At 41.0% G+C, this 20,496-nt stretch overlaps 1 protein-coding gene across 1 annotated transcript; it reads right to left on the reverse strand.

The window, feature by feature from the left end:
* Positions 1-627: 627 nt before the first annotated feature.
* Positions 628-19,615, reverse strand: si:dkey-183c6.7 (urea transporter 2). The gene is made up of 8 exons (XM_040141346.1): positions 19,489-19,615; positions 18,797-18,986; positions 18,025-18,153; positions 17,249-17,438; positions 11,329-11,476; positions 3,166-3,300; positions 1,633-1,682; positions 628-810 (listed from the first exon to the last, which is right to left on the reverse strand). The coding sequence occupies exons 1-8, from the start codon at positions 19,613-19,615 to the stop codon at positions 628-630; spliced, it is 1,152 nt and encodes a 383-aa protein (XP_039997280.1).
* Positions 19,616-20,496: the final 881 nt, after the last annotated feature.

Raw genomic sequence — 20,496 nt, forward strand, 5'->3', positions numbered from 1 at the left:
CATTGAAGTTCATGTTTATACAGTGAGTTCCAGTAGTGCTATGTAGTATGTCTATGCAGGGTAATGAAGGGTTACAAATAATTTCTGTAGAAATCATTCCGTGTTTTTAATAATAACAGTAAAACTGTCATTTTAACAATTAATGATTTTATTGAACTGACTTGTTGATTTCATGCCAATTAAAAGATGTTTTCTTTCCCTTTAACTTGGTTGTCTTTTGGCTTTTACGTGTATCATGGCAGGGAATACAATACACAATAAAAAGCTGGGTAACTGATGCAAAGCACGGAAACACATACTGCAATAAAACCGATGGCAAAAACGTGCACAATACGTGGTCGAAGATTTGACATTTAATAGAAAGGGGTGGGTCTGAATACAGGGCCTTACATAACAAGGTTGAGATGCTTCAGAAACATTTTCTTGCTGAGCACACGTTGCCACCTTGTGGACAAAAGGTAGTGAGGGCTTCCTCAAATTGTTGAATCAACTTTTTTTAAGTCACTTGTAAGGCTTTGATAAAATGGTGCACAGCAATCTGTGTACGTGTGTGTGTGTGTGTGTGTGTGTGTGTGTGTGTGTGTGTGTGTGTGTGTGTGTGTGTGTGTGTGTGTGTGTTTCCTAGCACTACACATCAGTGCTTTCTTGCTCGGCATTGTTCCCAGCTGCCCATTGGCTGCGAGAGCGCAGGTTGTGTTCAGGGGCCATAACTTGACCAATAGGGATGCGGTATGCTGCTAAACTGCCGGTCAGCAGCAACATCAGTGTGGCTATCAGAGTAGCTGCCCAACTGCATGCTGGGAGACCCACCTAGGCAGAGAGAATAACAATGAATAAAAATGAGTGAAGTGACTCAAAAGGTCCAAGTACAATTTATACGTATGTAAATGTATATGCTCTGTACTATATATGTGCAAAGAGTTTAGAGTTCTAGCATTAACCCAATATTCCTGTTAGGTTTTTGATGCCAATTTAGACAGGACTCTTCAAGTTTAACCATTTATTTCAACATGACATTCATTGTTCTTTTGCGGTGTGGATGCTCATGTGCTGCTCTGGAGCGAATCTTAGCAAGCTTGAGATACACAATATCTGATGAACACAACCACAGAGAATACGTATCCTGCAACCACACCTAATGCTAATACTAAAGGAGGCTGAGGAGATGGAGGGGGTTTTACTGCAGAAGGCAGGTCATGCAGGACTTCGGTGCCTGCTTGAACAACCGCAGTGCTCCAGTGCATAAAAGTGTGTCAGGGCGTGTGGCGTTTTTCACATAAATGTGTTGTTTGAGGGTATGTAAAAGTTCATATAATATTGTAGCTGGTGTTTTTTTTCTTTTCATTTGGTTTTATGCATTGCTGGAGGATACATGTTATATTTTTTGGATGTTTGACATATGAAGGACAAGTAAATTATTTGGGGGGGGGGGGTCCACTGTATGGTAACCAATGTTTTTCCCAAGTGTTTTATTTCTTGCACAAGACTGTGCTAGTTAATGAAAGCAAGAATCCACAAAACAAAATGGACCAGACCTCTTCAGTGTGTGAAATGGAAAAAAAAAAAAAAAAAAGAAATGGAAAAAATGTGTTGGAGCTTCATACACACATGGCTTAAAGTGTGTGTACTTACAGTTCCCAGCAGATTCCTGAGAGCGATGTCAGCATATGCAGAGAGGAAGGCTGCAGGCAGAGGAGAGGAGATTTAGGCTAAATATATCCTCCACACACTCACTCTGTATCTTTTCCCAGGTTGCTGATGTACATACAGTGGGATGAACAGACAGAGGTTGGCTGCAGTTGGTCTGAGACCAATTTGCCTAATATGAATAGATTAGCTCCCTGCAAAACTGGTAAGTATTCATGTCCATGGTGCTCCAGCTGCATTTTCAGATGTGTTGTGTGTATGTGTGCACATGTAATTTTGTGAATTTGTCTGTTGTCAAGAGTGAGAGCAGAAGTAGAGAGGGAGACAGGAAAGCCCAGTCTAAATAGATCAATTCAATCAGGCTTTGAATTGACAAAATTTTTAACCTCATCTCTGCATTACAGCCATTCAGCACAGAGACATTGTAAAAAGATGTGAAGATGGGTTTAGATAAGTAGAGAGATGCAAAGAATGTAGAGTAAAACGAATGGGCTGAATAAGCTAATTTGTTTTATTTTACCTACTAGCTGTTTTTAGTAGCACCGCTGAGTTTAACCAGGCTGTAGGACCCAGTACTCCCCGTTTACAAAAAAGAGCCCTTTCCCTCCTTCAGAAGGAATGACTCAGATTCAGCATGTGGTTGATTCAGCAGAAGAATGAGTTCATGATTTACTGGGAGGAGCAACGGTGCAGTAAGCGACATCTTGCTGCCTGGAAGGGCTCAGGCAAATTAAATAAACTCACAACATGATGCATCACAAAGTCTGGTAAGATGTGAAACAAGTTCTTCCCCAAAAAGTACACAGAATAGTAACATTCAATGCAGTAAAGTTCAAAGGGACCTGTTGAAATTGTAAAGGAAGTTTTGAGGGCCATGGCTGAAGGTTGAAGGATTTAAAAAGGTGAGGGCTTAGCATTGCTCCCAACCCTTTCCTATTATTGTCCATTTGACATGCAGTGCATTGCATTTGATATCTGTTTGTGGGCGTTCAGTTAAATTAAAGTCAAGATTAACAGAAAGAGAGAGAATGAAAATGGCTTTGACTTTTTCAGAGATAAAGAGAAAGATGTGATTATTTGAATCCGCTGGACAGAGACAACAAGAGCGACTGAAGTGGAATGTTTCAGAACCATGGACAGAGCATGTTGATGGAGCTTGATTTTCTCTGTATCCCTCCAGTGGCTGAGTACAGTAATACTGCCAAATAAAAATAAGGCCAACTCATCTGAAGTAGAAACTTTTTTTTTTATTTTTTAAAACCCTGAAAATAATGATCATACAATTCTTGTTTTTCTGTCAAAAACCTTTAAAAAAAAACCCCCCACGTTTTATAGTTAAGAATACTACACAGTTATATTTGCTACTAACACTGTCATTATGCACTTGGAACAACAAATAACACCTGTGTCTGGGGGTGTGTGTGTGTGTGTGTGTGTGTGTGTGTGTGTGTGTGTGTGTGTGTGTGTGTGTGTGTGTGTTTGTGGGTGTGCGTGTGCGTGTGTGTTGTTTTTTTTCACCGCTGGCAATGGCAAAGAGGTGGGTCCTCCAGCTGAAGGTGAAGAAGAGTCCTCCGATAGCCATGCAGCCCAGAGCTCCATTAAACCCTGACAGACCTGAGTACAGAGAATCATGACACACCGCCACGGATAAACCTGCCACACACACGCGCGCACACACACACACACACACACACACACACACACACACACACACACACACACACACACACACACACACACACGCAAATACAAACACACAAACACACAGATCATAATTATGTCCTGCTGAATCTGCAGTACTAGAATTATCCATGTGGTGGTGGTAGGCACATACTGTTGTATGGTTGCCTTCATAGCTGTATTTATTTGTGTGTAACCTAATAAGGACATTTCTTGATTTTCCTTTTTTATTGCCCCATATTTACATAGGAGGGATACAGGTATCTGATCCAACATGGAGGATATTTTTAATACTTGCTAAAAACATCATTCTGTTGTCTGCAGGTCTTTGGAGTGTTTATGGGATATTATGTACCATCATTGCTAAGTTGGCCCCTTTGTCTGTTATATTTGTGATTTTCCCAGTTTGGAACAGACCATTTGTGTTCAGCAAAGTAACGATGGCAAGTAGGGCCAGGCCAAGGGGAAATGATAACAAGGACCCTGCCTGCCTCCAGTGAGCTGGAGTTACACATTCACATTCACTTACACATTTACATTCTTAAGTCCTGATTCCATCATCCAGTCGTTTCGCTGCAGAGTATTGATGCGGTAGGTGGATGAGCATGAGGTCAGTGTCTCAACTCTGACTCGCGTCCATTCTAAACAAACGCCCCACTGTGATGCTGAAGCTATAAGCAGACTGCACAGGGGGGCACGTTGACCCTAATACATCTCGGCGAGTCCAGAAGCACTGTCCTTTACTCTGCTGGCTTTCAGCAGTACCTGCACCGTGTCCTTCAACCCACATGTGACAGGGAATCAGAATCAGCAAGACTAGGCTACTGAGTTCAGCTGCAAAGGCCATCAAGCTTCAATCAGAATCAGAAAGCACGATGCTTAAATATTTACATTTGTAAGTATATTTAATTCAGTTCTTCTTTTCCGTATCCTGATGTTAATCTGAACTCTTGCTCAAATTTTGTCCCGTTTCGACAGGAGGTTAATGCTTTCGTCTTTCTGACTTAATTTCCATTGGTTGCATATGGCATGAGCAAACAAAGCATTCTGATCAGCAAAACGTGTTCATTCCAGAGTTGCATTGCATTCAGCTGTACATGGACACAAACCTGCGGTGTGTGTGTAAGCAGAGGCCGTCAGCCCTGTTGCCCCACCCAGGTTCATAATCGGCTGCCACTGTTCAGCTGTGGAAAGGAATGAGCCTTAAACCTGCTCACTGACTGTTTCATTGATGTATACCGCACTTATGTCTGTGGGAGCATGAACCTTTCAGCATAAATTGTGTATTTTTACCTTCCTGGGTAAGAGTAATATAATAAAAAACTACTGAACACTGTCTGACTGCGGAGAAGAGTGACCCTCTAATCCTCCATTTGCTCTAGCTACATATATTATTTACGCACACATGCAGCATGCAGACAGCGGAATGTGCTCCTGGGGGAGTGGGAAGGAATTGTCCTTTGCTCCTTAGTCTGTTTCCATTGTCATATGAACACATTTCCACTTGGGGGACTAAAATTTTGTGATCATTTTACAGAAGCAGTCCTGTCACACTGGCCTTTGCTGCAGCTGCTCCACCCTGCATCTTCCCTGTATTAATACTGCAGGATTTTCCAAAGAGTTCATCTGCAGTAACTGTAAATTTTGGAAGCTCTTCGGTAGATAAATGATCCTCAGGCTGTGCCATGATTGATTTCCTTATTACCAGGCATTGTGGGCTGCAGTTTAGCAGTCTGGTCCTGAAGCAGACTGACCACACCCCAGTACTGCCTCCTCACTCTGTGTGTCTGGTGGGCTACTCTGCCATCCTCTCCCTCTTTCCACTCCTCTTTCACAGCTACCCCTCCTGCGGTCTTTAAATGCTCCAATTCCCTCCGCACTCATCTCGTCGCTTCCTCATTCCACACTTCATTATCCAGCTCGCCGTCCTTCTGTTGTTCATTGTCACCATTTCCCTTTGTTTCTCCCTCACGGTACTTCCCTCGTTCCCTTACTTGCTTCCTAACTCCCTTCATCACATCCCTCTGGTCTAGTTGTTTCCTCCCCGTGTAAGGGTGTCATTAAAGACTAATGGCAATGTGGGCGGGAGGCCCCAGAGGATACTAAAATTTTTACTGTTTTTCTACTATGTGTGTGTGTCTGTGTGTATGTTTGTTCGTGAATCTCTCCCAGTATGATGTTGTCTATGCTAATAGAATGAGTCAGAGAGCTCTTCATCATATGAAGCCCAATATATCCTCTCCTCTCCTCCAGTGGCTGCCTGCATCACACCACAGTGACTGGCTGCGGACTAAATGGAGGACAGTGTAATAGGTTGGAATGAAACACTGAAATGAACTGTACATAATATCTCCTGTGGTGTGAGTGGGTAATGGCTAACTTTGCATTTGGGCCTTTGCTCTTCATTCAGCCGGTAAATCCATCATTGTGTCCTTTGATGCCTGCGAGGGGAAAACTGTTTGTAGATGCAGCTAAATGGATGAGGGCCCATTTGTTAACACTGTCCAGATATCAGCAAAATGAGCTGTAGAGGGAACTGTTTGTTGCTCACCATTTCAGAATTTTAAGTGTTGCACTGCTTTGTGTGTGTGATAAGTCTCTATTTACATCAACATTTCTGTAGTTAATAGCCTCATTTCAGATGTTGTATTGGCCTATTTCTGTAACTCTCTTTCTCTGTGAATGCTTTTACTGCTTTTAATAATGCGTGCCAAGAATTTCTGTATTTTATCCTACTAGGATTACCATTAGGTCAATGAAATTCTCCGCTCTTTTTAGAAGTTAAATCCTTGCTAATATGCTAAAGTGCTAAAATCAGTGTTCTAACACCATTGCAATGACAATACCACCATTTAGTTTACCATTTTAGCACGCTAACATTTGCTAATTACAACTTAAAACAATGTACAGCTGAGGCTGATGGGCATGTAGATAGTTTTGCAGGTATTTGGTCATAAACCAAATTATTTAAAAAAAAAATTAAATTTTGACCTGATGATGGCACTAGAAGGAAACTCAGGGGATGTCTAAAATAAATAAAATTCCTTCTGAAGGTCTGTACCAGATTTCGTGTTAACTTACTCAATAGTTATCGAGACATTTTACTCAAAACCACAAAGGTCAACCTCATGGTGGCTGTAGATGAAAAGTCAACGTCAGTAAGATTCCTCCTTAATGGACCATGAATAATTGTACAAAATTTCACGACAAACTAGTCAATAGTTTTTGAGATAGAGTCAGTTTGGACAAAAGTGGTTGACAGACTGATCAAATGATCGAACGGCATAGCCATCCCTAGATCCACGCTAGCATGGATAACTTTTCTAAATAGACAGTTCAAATTGTTCAGTTCAGTCATTTAGAAGGAATTCTCATTCATGCCCCAGACTGTATACAGACAGTAGCTCCTCTTAAGGCCTGTTATGTAACACCCAGAGGTCTGACTCAAAGACTATTAGTGTACAGTTTTGAAAATAACTCTGCCAATAGCAAAAAGAAAATCGCATTCCCTATGGTTTACGACATTACTGTAATACAGATCATAGACAAATACCCTCCTAAAAAAATATTTACTTTCAGCTTGCAGTGGCTGACCGAGAGCCCCCTGCTTTTTTTACTTCTCTCCTGTCTGATGCTGCAGACAGTTTGTCAAACCAGTGATGGCAGATGTGAGATTTTTACTTGAAAATGCCTTTTATGTGGGGTTTCACATCATAAACATAAAGCTACTTAAAAGTCTCAGACTTAAGCAGTGAACCCCAGTTGACTTCTTTAACTGCCTCACTTCCTCTTACCTCCCGATTCTGATCCCTCTTTGAAGCATTTCTACAATTATTCTCCCGCGACATGAATGCAGCAGAAGGTAGAGGCTCTGGCCTACATACAGCCCGTGATCCCCTCCTCCGGAAACCCCTTGTGGGAATAGTTGACACCACAATGCTTTGAGTGATAGCTCTAAATATGGCCTCACATTTCATGTCTCTTTCCTCTCTCAGTCTGACCCACGTTGCTGTATCTCGCCGTCATTCTCGCTCCTTTTCGCAGGCAAAGCAGGAATTAAGGTGATGAAGCTGATTACTCATAGAGAGCTACCCGCCTGTCGTCATACACACATCTCCAAACATTTACTGTCTGCCCACATTTGGTCTCTCACCTTAGCTTTATCTTTGAAAGAAAAAAAAGATAAACCAATAACAACAGCACCAAAGGTGTGGAGGAATAAGACGGGTGACTCCAGCAATGATATTCTTTAGTGGTGAATGAAAACAATGGTGGCAACAGTGTTTTCGGTGGAGACAATGGAAAATGATGGTGATGTCAAATGAAAATGACAGAAGTATTGATTATAATATAGAGATTAATAATGGAAATAATGATGAAAATAATAAACCATTGAAACTTATGACAGTGAGGGGAGGCATATAGCTAAGGATGAAGAGGATGATGATGACATGAGGAAAATGACACCGGTAACAACGAGGATAATGGTAAATGTTGTGCAAAGTGTCAGTTAATGCTAACGCTAATCCTCTGTGGGTTGGGTGAAAACTCCAGCTGCCATTTTAATTTTTCCAGCCGATTTATTTCAAACCAAGAAGCTTATAAAAAGGTCTTAAATATGTAATGTATTTAAACAAAGTAAATTATTTAGAAGACATGGAGATAAAGAAGCAGCACTGCTCTTGTATTCAAGCAGAGAGATAGTTATTATTGTAGAGTATTATGAATAAAAATAATGACAGTTATTCTTTCTAACGTTAGAAGGTGATTAGAAAAGACACCACCCTCCAAACTGTGAGATACTGAGTATCTTTTATTAGAGGGCCTTGCACACCATTGCAGCATGTGAAGAAGTCCAAATCTTGACAGGCTTGCTGTGCCTGATTAGGGTTGCTAAGCTGTGATTGGACAATCACGGACTGGGGGTGATTGGGGACAGGCTTTACGCAAAAATTATGAGTTCTTGTCAGTTATCAGTTAACAGTGGGGATGGTGATGACGCTGACATTACACACACACACACACACACACACACACACACGCACACACACACACACACGCACGCACACACACACACACACACACACACACACACACACACACACACACACACACACACGCAAACAGACACCCACACAAACACATGACACATGCACACCCCCACCTTCTCTTTCATGAAAAGGAAGGAGTATCTGGGGGGGAGACTGTTAAAAAAGACGGTGTCAACAATACCCTTGGCACACAAACATTTTCAGATCTTTTGCTCATTCTTGGAGTCCTCTTTCTTCTCTGTTGCATTTATTAGCATCTTTCTCTGATGCAGCTTTTTCTCTTTCACTCAATTTATGCCCCCCGTTTTTTTTTCCTCCTCGGCTCTTCATCTCTTTTCTCTCCTCTCCATCTGACACTTTTTTCTTTGTCTCCTGACACTGATCCTTCTTTTCCCCAGACAGGATTAAGTTTTGAATCTGACCTTGTAGCACCTATTCACACTTTTAACTTTCCCACTCTGTACTGCGGCTTCATTTGTTTCTGTGCGTGGGTGTGTTTTAGTGCATTTACATTTATTCAGGGCTACCGAACTCCATGGAAAAAGATACACCATACTGTACATCAAATTTCCATATTCTGCTTATGACCACCAACAAAAGTGATAATGAACTTGCTCATCACATTCTACCAAACAAAGTTTGAAAACTGTCCTAACAAAAAGTGACACTAACAAGAGTAACAATATAAGAAGCAACTACAAGACAAAAAGAAAGAATAAAGAGACCTAAAGTATTATTAAATGAGAGGAAACACAGAGGTAAAAAAGGGGGATAAACACAAGAAAATTCCCTTTATATTTTTGAGGCTGTAGTTTTTAATAAATGTTACTCAAACAGGAGTAAACAGTCCATTTCTTGGGGACAATTGTAACTGTGGATTAATATACATTTGGTACTCTAATGAGTATATACAGCAAGACTGTGTGTGTGATTGACTCCAAATAAACAACAGTGCAAATGTTTATCATAATGAAGGAACACGCAGTCCAACAGTGGGGCTTATTGATTTGTTCTTAATAGTTTGTGGAGTTCTGTTGCACAGAAGAACAAGCTTTGTCAGACTAGGTTCCAATCATAATTAGTTTTGATCTTTTTATGGGATTTGTTGACAGTAAGAAAAGTATCAAGTGTCTCCAGCCTTACTCCTTTCGGCTCTGTTGCCTACACAATCTCATTACGGCCGCATCGCTTTGATCATTTTCTCGTCACACTGTTGTTTTTACTGCAGCAGCGTGCGTGTGTGTTCCCACCGCTGTAAGCATCGGTCCAGAAGTTTGTCCAAGTGTGTGTATGTATGAGCTCACTCCCACCCCTCTGTTATTTTACAGTATGACTCATAGCTTTAAACACATGCACAAACACGCATCCACACCAAAGTATTTTAGGACACTGTATTGTACTTATAGCAGAAGACGGAAGCAGGGGACTAAAGTTTTAAATTCTCAGCATCTCTTATTCTGTTTCTCTCTTTCGCTCTCTCTAACTCCCTGAATAGTCACAGTGAGGCAGATGTAAAAGGCATACGTAGCTACAGGCCTGCGTGTTTCAATATAAGCCGGTGGTTATCAGCACCCTGGCTAATTGCTGTGTTTCTTTTGGAGCTGAGCAGCCGCCCACAGGCTGCTGCTGCCTGTCTTACAGCTTCATATTTAAATGTGCTGTTGACATTTTGTCTTATTGCCAAAGGGATTCATAAACCTCACCCGATTTTAACCTCGGTAAAACGTACTGTAATTTAACATCTGCCATGCAGGCAGCTAATCCTGCGATCTATTTGAGGTCCTGACTGATGGTTTTCTAAATGAACATAGTACATGGTTTCAGTAACAAAATAAGGCATGGTAAAGTATTGTATGCTTTTATGCTTTTATTTTTGTCATCTGCAGCCAATAATAATTTCCCACTGCTAAGCAGTACAGTATAACAAATGACTCGAGGAATTAGTAAAGTAAATGTAAACAATATGAATTGATGTGATTTAACTGTCAGATTATATATTGTGCTTGTAAAAGGTGCTCCAGCCATTTACTATTGTACATCTAAATTGCAATATTGTTTGGAGTTTGAATGTTCTCAACATGCCTGCACAATTTCCTCCTGGTTTTCCTCCACAGTCCATGAGACAAGACATGCAGGCTATTTGGATGGTGTGAATATGAATGTGAACGTTTGTCCGTCTAAATGGTAATACCTTGCTTCTCACCCAAACTCAGTTGGGATAGACTATAACCCCCCGCGACCATACAAAAGGTAAATGGTTGTAGATAATAGATGGATTTCCAAGTTGGGGAACTCACAAGAGACATTAAAGACAGAACGGGGGGTGTATCCTCAAAAATACTAGGGGGTTCTGGGTCAAGCTCTAAAAATCCTGGATCCTACCTCCACATAATGCAACCCCATACAATATTTTTGTTAGACCCTTCCTACATGGTTAAAGCAACATCTTTCAAACTCCATGCACAGAAATTTGTTGGAAGCTTCTTGTTATAAATGTTGTCTCTGAGCCCAAGCTGAGATAACCCTGACGACATCATTAGGGGTTATTTTGTCAAACTTCACAAAGCCCCTTCAGAGCCCCAGAAGACATTGTATTACATGAATGTTCACAGGATGAGTAGTGCTCCATACAACTAGTAGTTTCCCTGGATGTAATGATACCTAAGACGACCTACCTAAGTGCGATGCTAGCACTGAGAAATGTGTGGTGCCCATAGACACTAATGAAATCTCAATGTGAAACTTAATCCCTGATTAGTTCAACCTAAAAACAACACCAACTGTAGCCAGGTATGAGGTCAGGGTTGCAACCTATGTAAAACAAATGTTAAAAAGTAACCAGGTGTTGGCTTGTATTACATTACCACAAATGAATCCAATAATATTCCCCCTTTTACTTACTCTCCCACTCCTCCCACGCAGACACATGAACACACGGATTGAGACTCACCAGCCAACGTGCCAACTGCTGATCCCAGCAGACCGTGGATGGCCAGCAGGGGTGAATAGAGCAGAACGGCTCCCAGGATGAGGAGGGAGGGCCCCAGGGCTCCACAGGCAAAGATCTGACCCACACCAAGAGGTATGCCACGTATCACCTGCATGGTCAAGAGAAAGGAGTCAGAAAATGGAGGCGGATTTGGAAAGGAGATCACACTATGAAGCATATTGCACATACGATAAGATACAATACAATACAATACAATGCCATACCATGCGATATGATATACTGTCCCCTTAGGGAAATATTTGGGCTGGTGTTGCTGCATTTAACAAATGTCATTCTACATTTTACATACAGATTATGTAGCTATGTGACAAGACACCCAGATACTAGTATTCATATGTACATACATTCAAGTGCCGTTAGTAAAAACTTAAAAACAACATATTTCACAACCCGTCAATCCCAAAAAACTCACTTTGGGGACTATGGCCTCTATGGCTCATACAATGTCCTTACTATTTAACATGTTGATAGTAGAAGGCATAAATGAGTTTTTAAAATTATTGAGTCGCCACTTGGCTACTCTATATCGTCTGTCTGAATGTAAAAGCTTGTACTCAGAGTGGAGGACCTGGGATGGATCAGTGAGCATTCTCTCCTAGCACGGACTGTTCCTATATAGATTGAAGGGACTGGTATTCTATCTTCCCTGTAACTTTCATGGCGGTCTGAATAAGACGAGCCAGCCTAGATTTGAACTGTACTGGGAGGTTATCATACCATGCCTGTATCCAGTACCTGTTTGGGCTTTCCAACACTGCCAAGTAGAACAGATAAATACATTTCTGGTTAATCCCATACACTCTGAGCCTTCTCAAAGAGTGCAACCTCTGCTGTAGCCTGCAGCATAGGCTGTCAACATGGGCTTGCCAGGTAAACGCCAGGCTACTTATAGGAGCACACCTGATTAATGAGAGTGTTGTGGATAATCGCACAGTCATACACCGTCTTTTCAGTTTTCTTCACATTCAAAATGAGGTGGTTAACATCACACCAATGTACAAAATTCTCCATTTCAGATTAGTAGGGTGATATATCATTGTGTCTGTACAGTAAATTCAGGATAGTGTAATCAGAGAATTTAAATATGTAGTTATCCGGGTGTATGCACACACACTTATTAATATATACAATGTGAAAAGCACTGGAGAGCTCACACAACACTGGGTGGTACCTGTACTGATTGATTTGGTGCTAGAGAGGATGTTATCGACCTTTACATGCTGGATACAATCTGTCAGAAAAGAGAGGCACCATTTAATAATAAAGGGCTTGAGATGCATCATGATTATACACAAGTCTTATATGCAATTATGAAATCCCAAGAGAAGAGACACACTCGCAAAAACATGACAACATATGTGAAATCACCCAGTTAAATACACACACACTCTTACACACACATATGCTGCATTCCCAACTCTCGGTGAGAAGTTTCCATGGCGACGTGATGGGTGCACCTGCCTTTATTTACAAGTCATAAATGGTCTTCAATTATATCGCTGCCTCACCACCAACCGTTTGAGCGTGCCTGCACGATTCTGTGCTTGTACGTGTGCGTATGGATGTGCGTGTTTGTGTGCAGTAAGATTAAATACGCTGCTGCGGTAGTGCAGCCGGAGCGCCATCCTCAGCAGAGTGAAAGCTCAAGACATTAAATATAAATAGGACTGACGTCATCGTCATCTCCAGAGAGAACCATGGGAAAGAGAAGGAGGGAGGAAATGAAGATGGGTGGAGGAAAAGGAAGGAGGAGAGCAATAGAGAAGTAACATGGGATGAAAAGGGGAGAATAGAGAGAGAAGAGGAGGAGGAAAGAGAGAGGTGAATGGGGGGGTGAGATTGTGTCACAAGGACTATAACAGAAAAAAATCTATGACTCTGTTATGTTGTCCTTGAAAATGTGGTTAGATAGTTGTTTATTGTAAACTGAAAAGGGATTAAAAAAAAGACAGAGACGATTGAAGAAGTGATGGAGGAAGAAGAGGAAGGAGGAGGAGGAAAGCCATTTGCGTAGCAGAGCAGAGAGATGGATAGAGACTGGGGAGAGGATTATCAGAGATAAAAGTAAGATTTAGAGGTTTCAGATCTCCCAAGTAACAAACCAAAGGGAATTAATAACATGAAAGAGATATCATTTACAAGGCGAGAGACAGACAGAGGGAGGGAAACAGGAAGGAAAAAATTTGGAATTTTAAAAAGAAAGAAAAAGAGATTGAAGGAGGGGTTAGAAATGAGGGAGAGACTCTGAAATAGAGTAAGAAATATGAAGAGAGAGAAATAATCTCAGGTGGAAGGGCTGAAACTTGTGGAAAGTAATTATTTAGCGTGAGGGACATACTTTGCCACGGGATATGATGCTTGTTAATAGAATCCTGTGTAAATCTTGGCTCTATATTCAGGACACCTATCAGCGCTTAGAGGGTTTAGTCAGCGTAGCTAATCTAGTTTGCACAACTTCACAGTCAGTTTGCAGATCATTGTATGCAGAAATACACTATACAACATCCTTCTCTTCTAACACACACAATCGCCATATTCTAAATAAACCCAACCACTTCAGTCAATTGTCTTTGTCGGATAGTTTCACACTGAGAAGCCCTCTTATACGTCTAGTGACGTGTCTTCAGTGTTATGTTTCAAGAGGGTTTTTCCAGGAAAAAACACTGAAGCAAGGTCATACTGGAGACACAGAAAAGGTGTTTTGTCACCATATAATAAGTATGATCATTTACATCTACAGTCAGGCTAATGTAGTGGATGAATGTAATGAATTTTACATTCAGCCTTGATGCAGCAAGGGTCTCGGGGTGGAACTGAACTCGGGACATGGCGGTTAGGTGGTCCTAGACCACTGGCACATCTCAGATGATGTTCTAAAATGCTGTATTTTTTATTTCTCTTTGTTCTCTCAGGTACCACATTTGTATCTTGTTACCGTTTACGGTTTTTGTTTCCTCTCTGCAAAATGCAGATGTTCTTTTAAGGTCAGCCTTGTGTGGAAAGGGTCATTTTGGGTGTATACTTTATAGCATAATGCGGGAGTTTGTCATCGTAAAAGACATTCGTTTGATTTTTTTGGCCACTTGGGGGCAGCGGAGCACCCTTTAGAGTTAATGTGGTGAATGCGTTAGCAATTTTCATTTACACATCCAGCAGACAAGGAGCAACATTAGCATTCATTTGGAGTCATGTCTCTGGTGACCAGAAAAGTACAAAGCCAGTATTCACTTGGCTTATAACTATGAGGGGCTGAGGGGAACAGCAGAGTTGGGTGATACTTTTCTACAATGAGTGACCTCTACCACATTACACATACTTATCTGAGCCATTGTTAATATGAAAATATTGATTGGTGCAGCTTTAAATTATCTCATGTATTGGATATAATACAATATTTTTCATACAATGTGTTATGCTCATAATATATATTGTGTAATGATGTTTTTTAAATATATTTGTATATGTGCATACGTTCATAGGACTTTCTATAGTTTGTTGTATCTGTGAATGGAGTTTTGTTATCCATTTAATCAGCTCATACAGTCAAACCATAAGTTGTCAATACACAAACACAGATTTCTCTATCTTTCTTTACTCTCATTACATTTGGAAGAAGATTGAGCTTTTCCGATTCGGATCACATAATCCGTTCTGCCTATTTCCAAACAAAAGCATGAAGATTAAAATTCAGTCGCTCTTTAAGCACTGAGATGCCAGCTGGCTCACAGAGATCAAAAGCCCAGTGCAGCAGGTGGCGGGAGTCTGGATTCTTTTGCCAAGGTCTCGTCAGGACTTTCAGTAGCACAGGAATTTAGGCTTTAAGGTCTTATTGTTATTGTTTGTTGTTTTTTTTTCCTTCCTTAGGTTACCAAGGTAACAGCTGCCCATAAACTCCCGTTCAATTTTTCCATTCCGTAAATCTGACTGAAACTCATGATATTTAATCTTCAGCTACCTCGTCCATCACAGTTCTAAATATTATACACAATCTCAGTCCACAGAAAGTGAACGAAATATGAAAAACACAGTGTCTTGAATGCACCTCCACCGTGAGTTTCAGTCACCAGAATTGTTAATTAAAACAGTTTGGGCTGATTATAATTTCCTAACAGGAGCTCCATCAGTGACTGTTGCTAAGTAACTGGGGAGTCATCGCTGGCTGATCTTATGCATATTGTGCTCCTATCAGTAACTTGATCTGCCTTGAGACTGGACTGCAACGTGGCAACCGCACAGAGGAAAACGCTGGCCTTATTTCAGCTTGGTTTTTGCCTTTTTGTATTCTTGCTTCATTATGTAATCTAACGTTTCCCTTTGAGACTATTGATGAACTGAGCCTGTTGTTCTCATCATGTGACTTAATGGGCTGCCTCTGTTTAAACATCAATGCAAATGTTACTCTGACAGATAGCCTCATGATGGAAGCTTGCTGTTTGAAATGCTGATGAAGTAAAAATGTAAATTGAGCCTCGAAGCGTGCTCTCCCTCCCATCGGAGCTGACACTAGGAAAAGTAACTATGATTGAGGAGAACCAAGGCAAACACTTACGTCAAATAACCATGCAATAATTTACTGCTGTTCAGACATGATTTTAAAAATAGTTTTTCAGCTGTTGAAGTCATCAGCTGACAAACTAAGCTACTGGTGAGATTTGAGTGTTGCTATATGCCGTGAATAGGATGCAAAATAGATTTTATAAACAGCTTAATCCAAACACAACCTTATGTACAATAAGGTCAATGGTCATTCACCATTACATTCTAACTCACAGAAGAGACTGGATTTGGATAATTTTGTGACTTCCTCTACTCTCCTCTCTCTCCAGTTTAAAATTTTGTTGCAGTGACTTGATGCACATATGATTTGAAATGTAGGCAAAACAATAGACCAAATTTTTTATTTAAATGAATGCACCATATATGTTATTTATACATGGTAACAAGGTCATTCTTTGTGGGTTTTTGTGAAAATTGTGTGCCAAAATGTAGTGGCTGCTGGACTAGCAAATCATGAATCAATAACAAAACTAGACATTATTTGCCCTTGGCAGCATATTTCAGCTGCTTACTATTTACACTTGCAGTACATCTTTGATGAGAATATTAGTTTCCTGTCAGAAGATGGCCCAGACTCATGGCATCATTAAACAGGTTGGCCTTGATCTGCACTGGATCCAAACAACCCCCCATTTTACCTCTAGAAGTACTATAATGAAATTCTCCCAGTGCACCTTTTCCATACATGCTAAAACATCCTCTTTGCACTGGGCAAGGTGCACCTGGGGTATGAAAATCAGGGAGTTATCCATGTTTTCAAATTTAAATCTGGCACTCTCACGCATTGTTTGGCACCAGTGGCGTTAACAATAATTGGAAGACCACTGAAATACACAATGAAATGATTGTACTGAAGTTGCATCAATAGTGCTTGATTTATAAATGGAATAAGGCGGGGGGGTTTTTTGTATATATATAACTGCCAAAAAATATTTAACATACGGTATATAACGTTCTTTATAGAGCTTTTAGAGTTACTTAATAAAAACTGTCTTCTTCTTTTAGTATTTCAGTACAGTTATGTCATAAGGTTTTTCAATGGTGGTCTGTGATTTTGTCCACACCATTTATATCAATGAGGATAGGCTAAATAAAGCGAACACCTCTCTGTATAATGCAGTACAGGTCATTAGCCCTGTAAACAGACCAGTGGTTATACCAATTTAAGAAAAAAGTAGGAAAATGCTCTCGGTGAAGTAAACCAAACTCTGCCATCTGAGATGTGAGGCAGCTTACAAGCATCGACTTTTTCTTGACTTAGCCCCCGCACAAACATTTAATCAACGGTAGCTTGCTTCCTTACCTCCACTGCAACGAGTTTGGTGTCATTAGGCCCCAGCACCCCTGGTGGCACAGCCGGGTATTGCGGAAAATAGGGATTGTCTTGGCCGGTACAAAGGAGGTAGAGGATGATGATGATGTTGAAGGGAAACACAGCTACCGGCAAGTCCCAGCGGTCCAACACTGAGGAGAGACCACTGAACAGAAAGACACTGAAGAAAGGGAAGGGGGACAAAAGAGTGGATGGACCGATTATATTTAATAAAATGGACGTTACTTACATGTTGCAATGAAATGTGCAAACTTAATTTGTACAGACAGGTGTGTTTCAAATGCAGAATGAATGCAGAGCCCTTCCAAAATGGGCTCACTTTCGCATCGATTTTACAAGTGCAAGTGAACTGGAGGGAGAACGATGACAATCTGTAGTGAGAAGAGATCTGCTGACATATTTTCTTTAGCTATAAGTCTTGAACTCTGTGTAAAAGGTCTTAATATTTGAAAGTTGACAAACTATAGGAATAGTGTCTTTTGGTGCCCTTGGAGACAGGAGCGGATCCCACTGTTTCTAACAGTGACTCACAACCACCGTGGCCCAAAATACCACGAATTTATTCAGAAAACAGTTAGATGAATCATTTTTTTGTCATGGTCATATGTAATTTTGAAAGGCCCAGGTCAGGTGGTTTAGGGAACCCAGTGTAAAATGACCTACTTATTCATTTAGTTTGGAGGAGTTGTGGGGCCTGCCATGACTGTCGAGTTGTGTGTGTGTGCGCGCGCGCGTGTGTGTCTCACCACGTAGCTGACCCCAAGCAGACAGGCAGCAGCAGCCACCAGTACCAGTCCCCAGCCGAGCTAAACACTCCCATCAGCAGAGACACCAACATGCCGTTAAAACCATGGAGACCTCCTGACACCTCAGCGCTAAACACATACACACACATCCCCACACCGAACAGGGAGATACACATATTATTACGTCTTGCTTTTTCTATTTAGAAGACAAAAGAAGGCAACATTACTGCACAGCGATGTACATTAAGATCAAAAAAATGTTTTTTGTTTTCATGACCAAAACACTCATTAGCATAGCTTTTTATGGGTCCTCATGAAACCAGTTGTTCAGTTTTAATGAGAAAAGGCCCTAGGGTCACACTAAATATGTTCAAAATGTCAGACAAAAAACATTGGTGGCCCCAAGTCAGCTGGAATTATTTTTTAATGCAGTAAAACAAGGTTGCCTATTGGCATATTATACTGTGTGTGGCGTAAATATTGGGACAGGGACTGAAATAAGAATTGCTAAACGGTGGTTGTAGGTGCACACAGGGCTTTGGTCATGGAGCTGTTCTTCTCACGAATTTCAAGTAGTGGCCTGAATCAACTTTAGTCATACGGGCAGAGTAAATTATAGGCTTGTGTTTTTAATGAGGGTTCGATTGTTTAAAAGGGACATTTTTTATGTTGTGTGCTTATATAAATACCTAGATAATTACAAATGGACAAATAATTGAGTGCATTTTTGAGCCTATATACTATTTGTGTGTAGTTGTTCATATCCGTCCACCTGTCTTGTCCCATGACAACAGCTGTTAGTGTAGAGACCAGTATACCCAGAGTTCCCAGCAGACCCTGCCAGGGGGAAGCCCAGTACAATGCAGCCAGGATGAGAGCGCCGCTCAGCGGGTTGTTGGCTAGAATCACTCTGGTCACCCCTCTCAGGCCCCACACTGCCAGCTGCAGCACAAATGACTTGTCTGAGGACAGGAAGAAAAACATGGACTCTGAAAACCACACTTTATAGCAATGTTGAGATGATTAATATTTCCAGTTTTGTTTTTCACAAATTCCTGAAAAAGTGGAACTAAAGAAGCAAACTGCAGCACAAAACTTGTTCTCAGTTGGATTTCTTGATGCCAATTGAGGACTTTATAAAAGAATCAAAATGGGATTTTAATGATAATTATATTCTATGTGCAACAGCATTAACCCTGGGAGTTGTGTAATGATTACATCTGCATTTTTAATGGCAATACAAGCATTTCAGAGTCATTTATGTATGATTATGGCAGTTTAACACATTTCAAGTGTTTGAGAACTACCTCTATTCAAAACGTTCTGTCATTAATCACATTATGAAGGGACTAGATGAATAATGCATTTTTTTGAAATACATTTTTAAAAAGGTCATGCCATTTTATACTTCAAAGATTAGAAGTAAGACAAAATTCAGGATGTAGCAGCGTGGAGTCGTCCTACCCTGCATGTACTCATTCAAGTGCATCATGTCCCCAGTACACAACAGCAGGCTGCTCAACACACGCCGGCTGAGGCTGGCACGACTCCTGCTGGCCTCTTCCACCTCTGCTTTTGTTTCCATCCACATCACAGCAGCTGCTGGACCACAGTGCTATAAATGTTATAAATATGTTGTAGCGATGCTGGGAAAAACCCAAAGCTTTTCTCCACTCTGTTGGTTCTTTTTGTTCTTTTCACACCTCTGTTTGTTCTCCTGTTGCTTCTTTCTCACTTTGCTTCTCATTCATCCCTTCTCCCCGTTCCTTCTCTCCCTCTCTCCTTCTCCAGTGAGGTTTAAGGGGATGACTTATAAACTGCTGGACCAGGTAACGTATTCACTCAGCTCTTGACCGGCTGTGCCAGAGAAGAACAAAGTCCACCCTCATCAGGACTGGTCGAAAATAGGGAGATCGGTCCATCCCTCCCTCCTACTCTGTTTCTACATTTCACAATCACCTCGTTCCTCAGTTTCCTGTTCTCTGTCAGCTCCACTGTGACATCTCCCCGCTCACTGTTTGTCCCTTTAAGCTATTCATCCACTTTTTATTGCAGCGTGAGCAAGAATGTTTGTCTTTCCTTCATTTGTAAAGCCATTAGTGGGTGTTGTGTTATCTCAAGTTTTTCCAAAAGGTGTAATATATAATCCAGCTAATTTTGGTGCTCTGCCTTCTTTGAGATGCAGAGGAGGAGAATATTGTTGACACTACATTCTTCTTTCACTTCTGGGAGGCACTTACTTTACTTTTGACTTTCTGTTGACATCAGTTTCAACAAGCTCCTCGCCCTGCTTCTGCCTTTAAAGTATTTCTTCCTTCTATTTTCTCTCTACTCTAGTACAGCTGAGGACATTTGGAGATCAGAAAAAGTGTGTGTAGGTGTTTACATGCGTACCCGCAACTCTACCTCTTGTAGTCACCCTTTTCCAATTTTGGAGTTATACCTGACTCACAGAATGATCTGAAACAACAG

This window comes from Xiphias gladius, chromosome 12 (assembly GCF_016859285.1).
Source record: "Xiphias gladius isolate SHS-SW01 ecotype Sanya breed wild chromosome 12, ASM1685928v1, whole genome shotgun sequence".
Lineage (NCBI taxonomy): Eukaryota > Metazoa > Chordata > Actinopteri > Istiophoriformes > Xiphiidae > Xiphias > Xiphias gladius.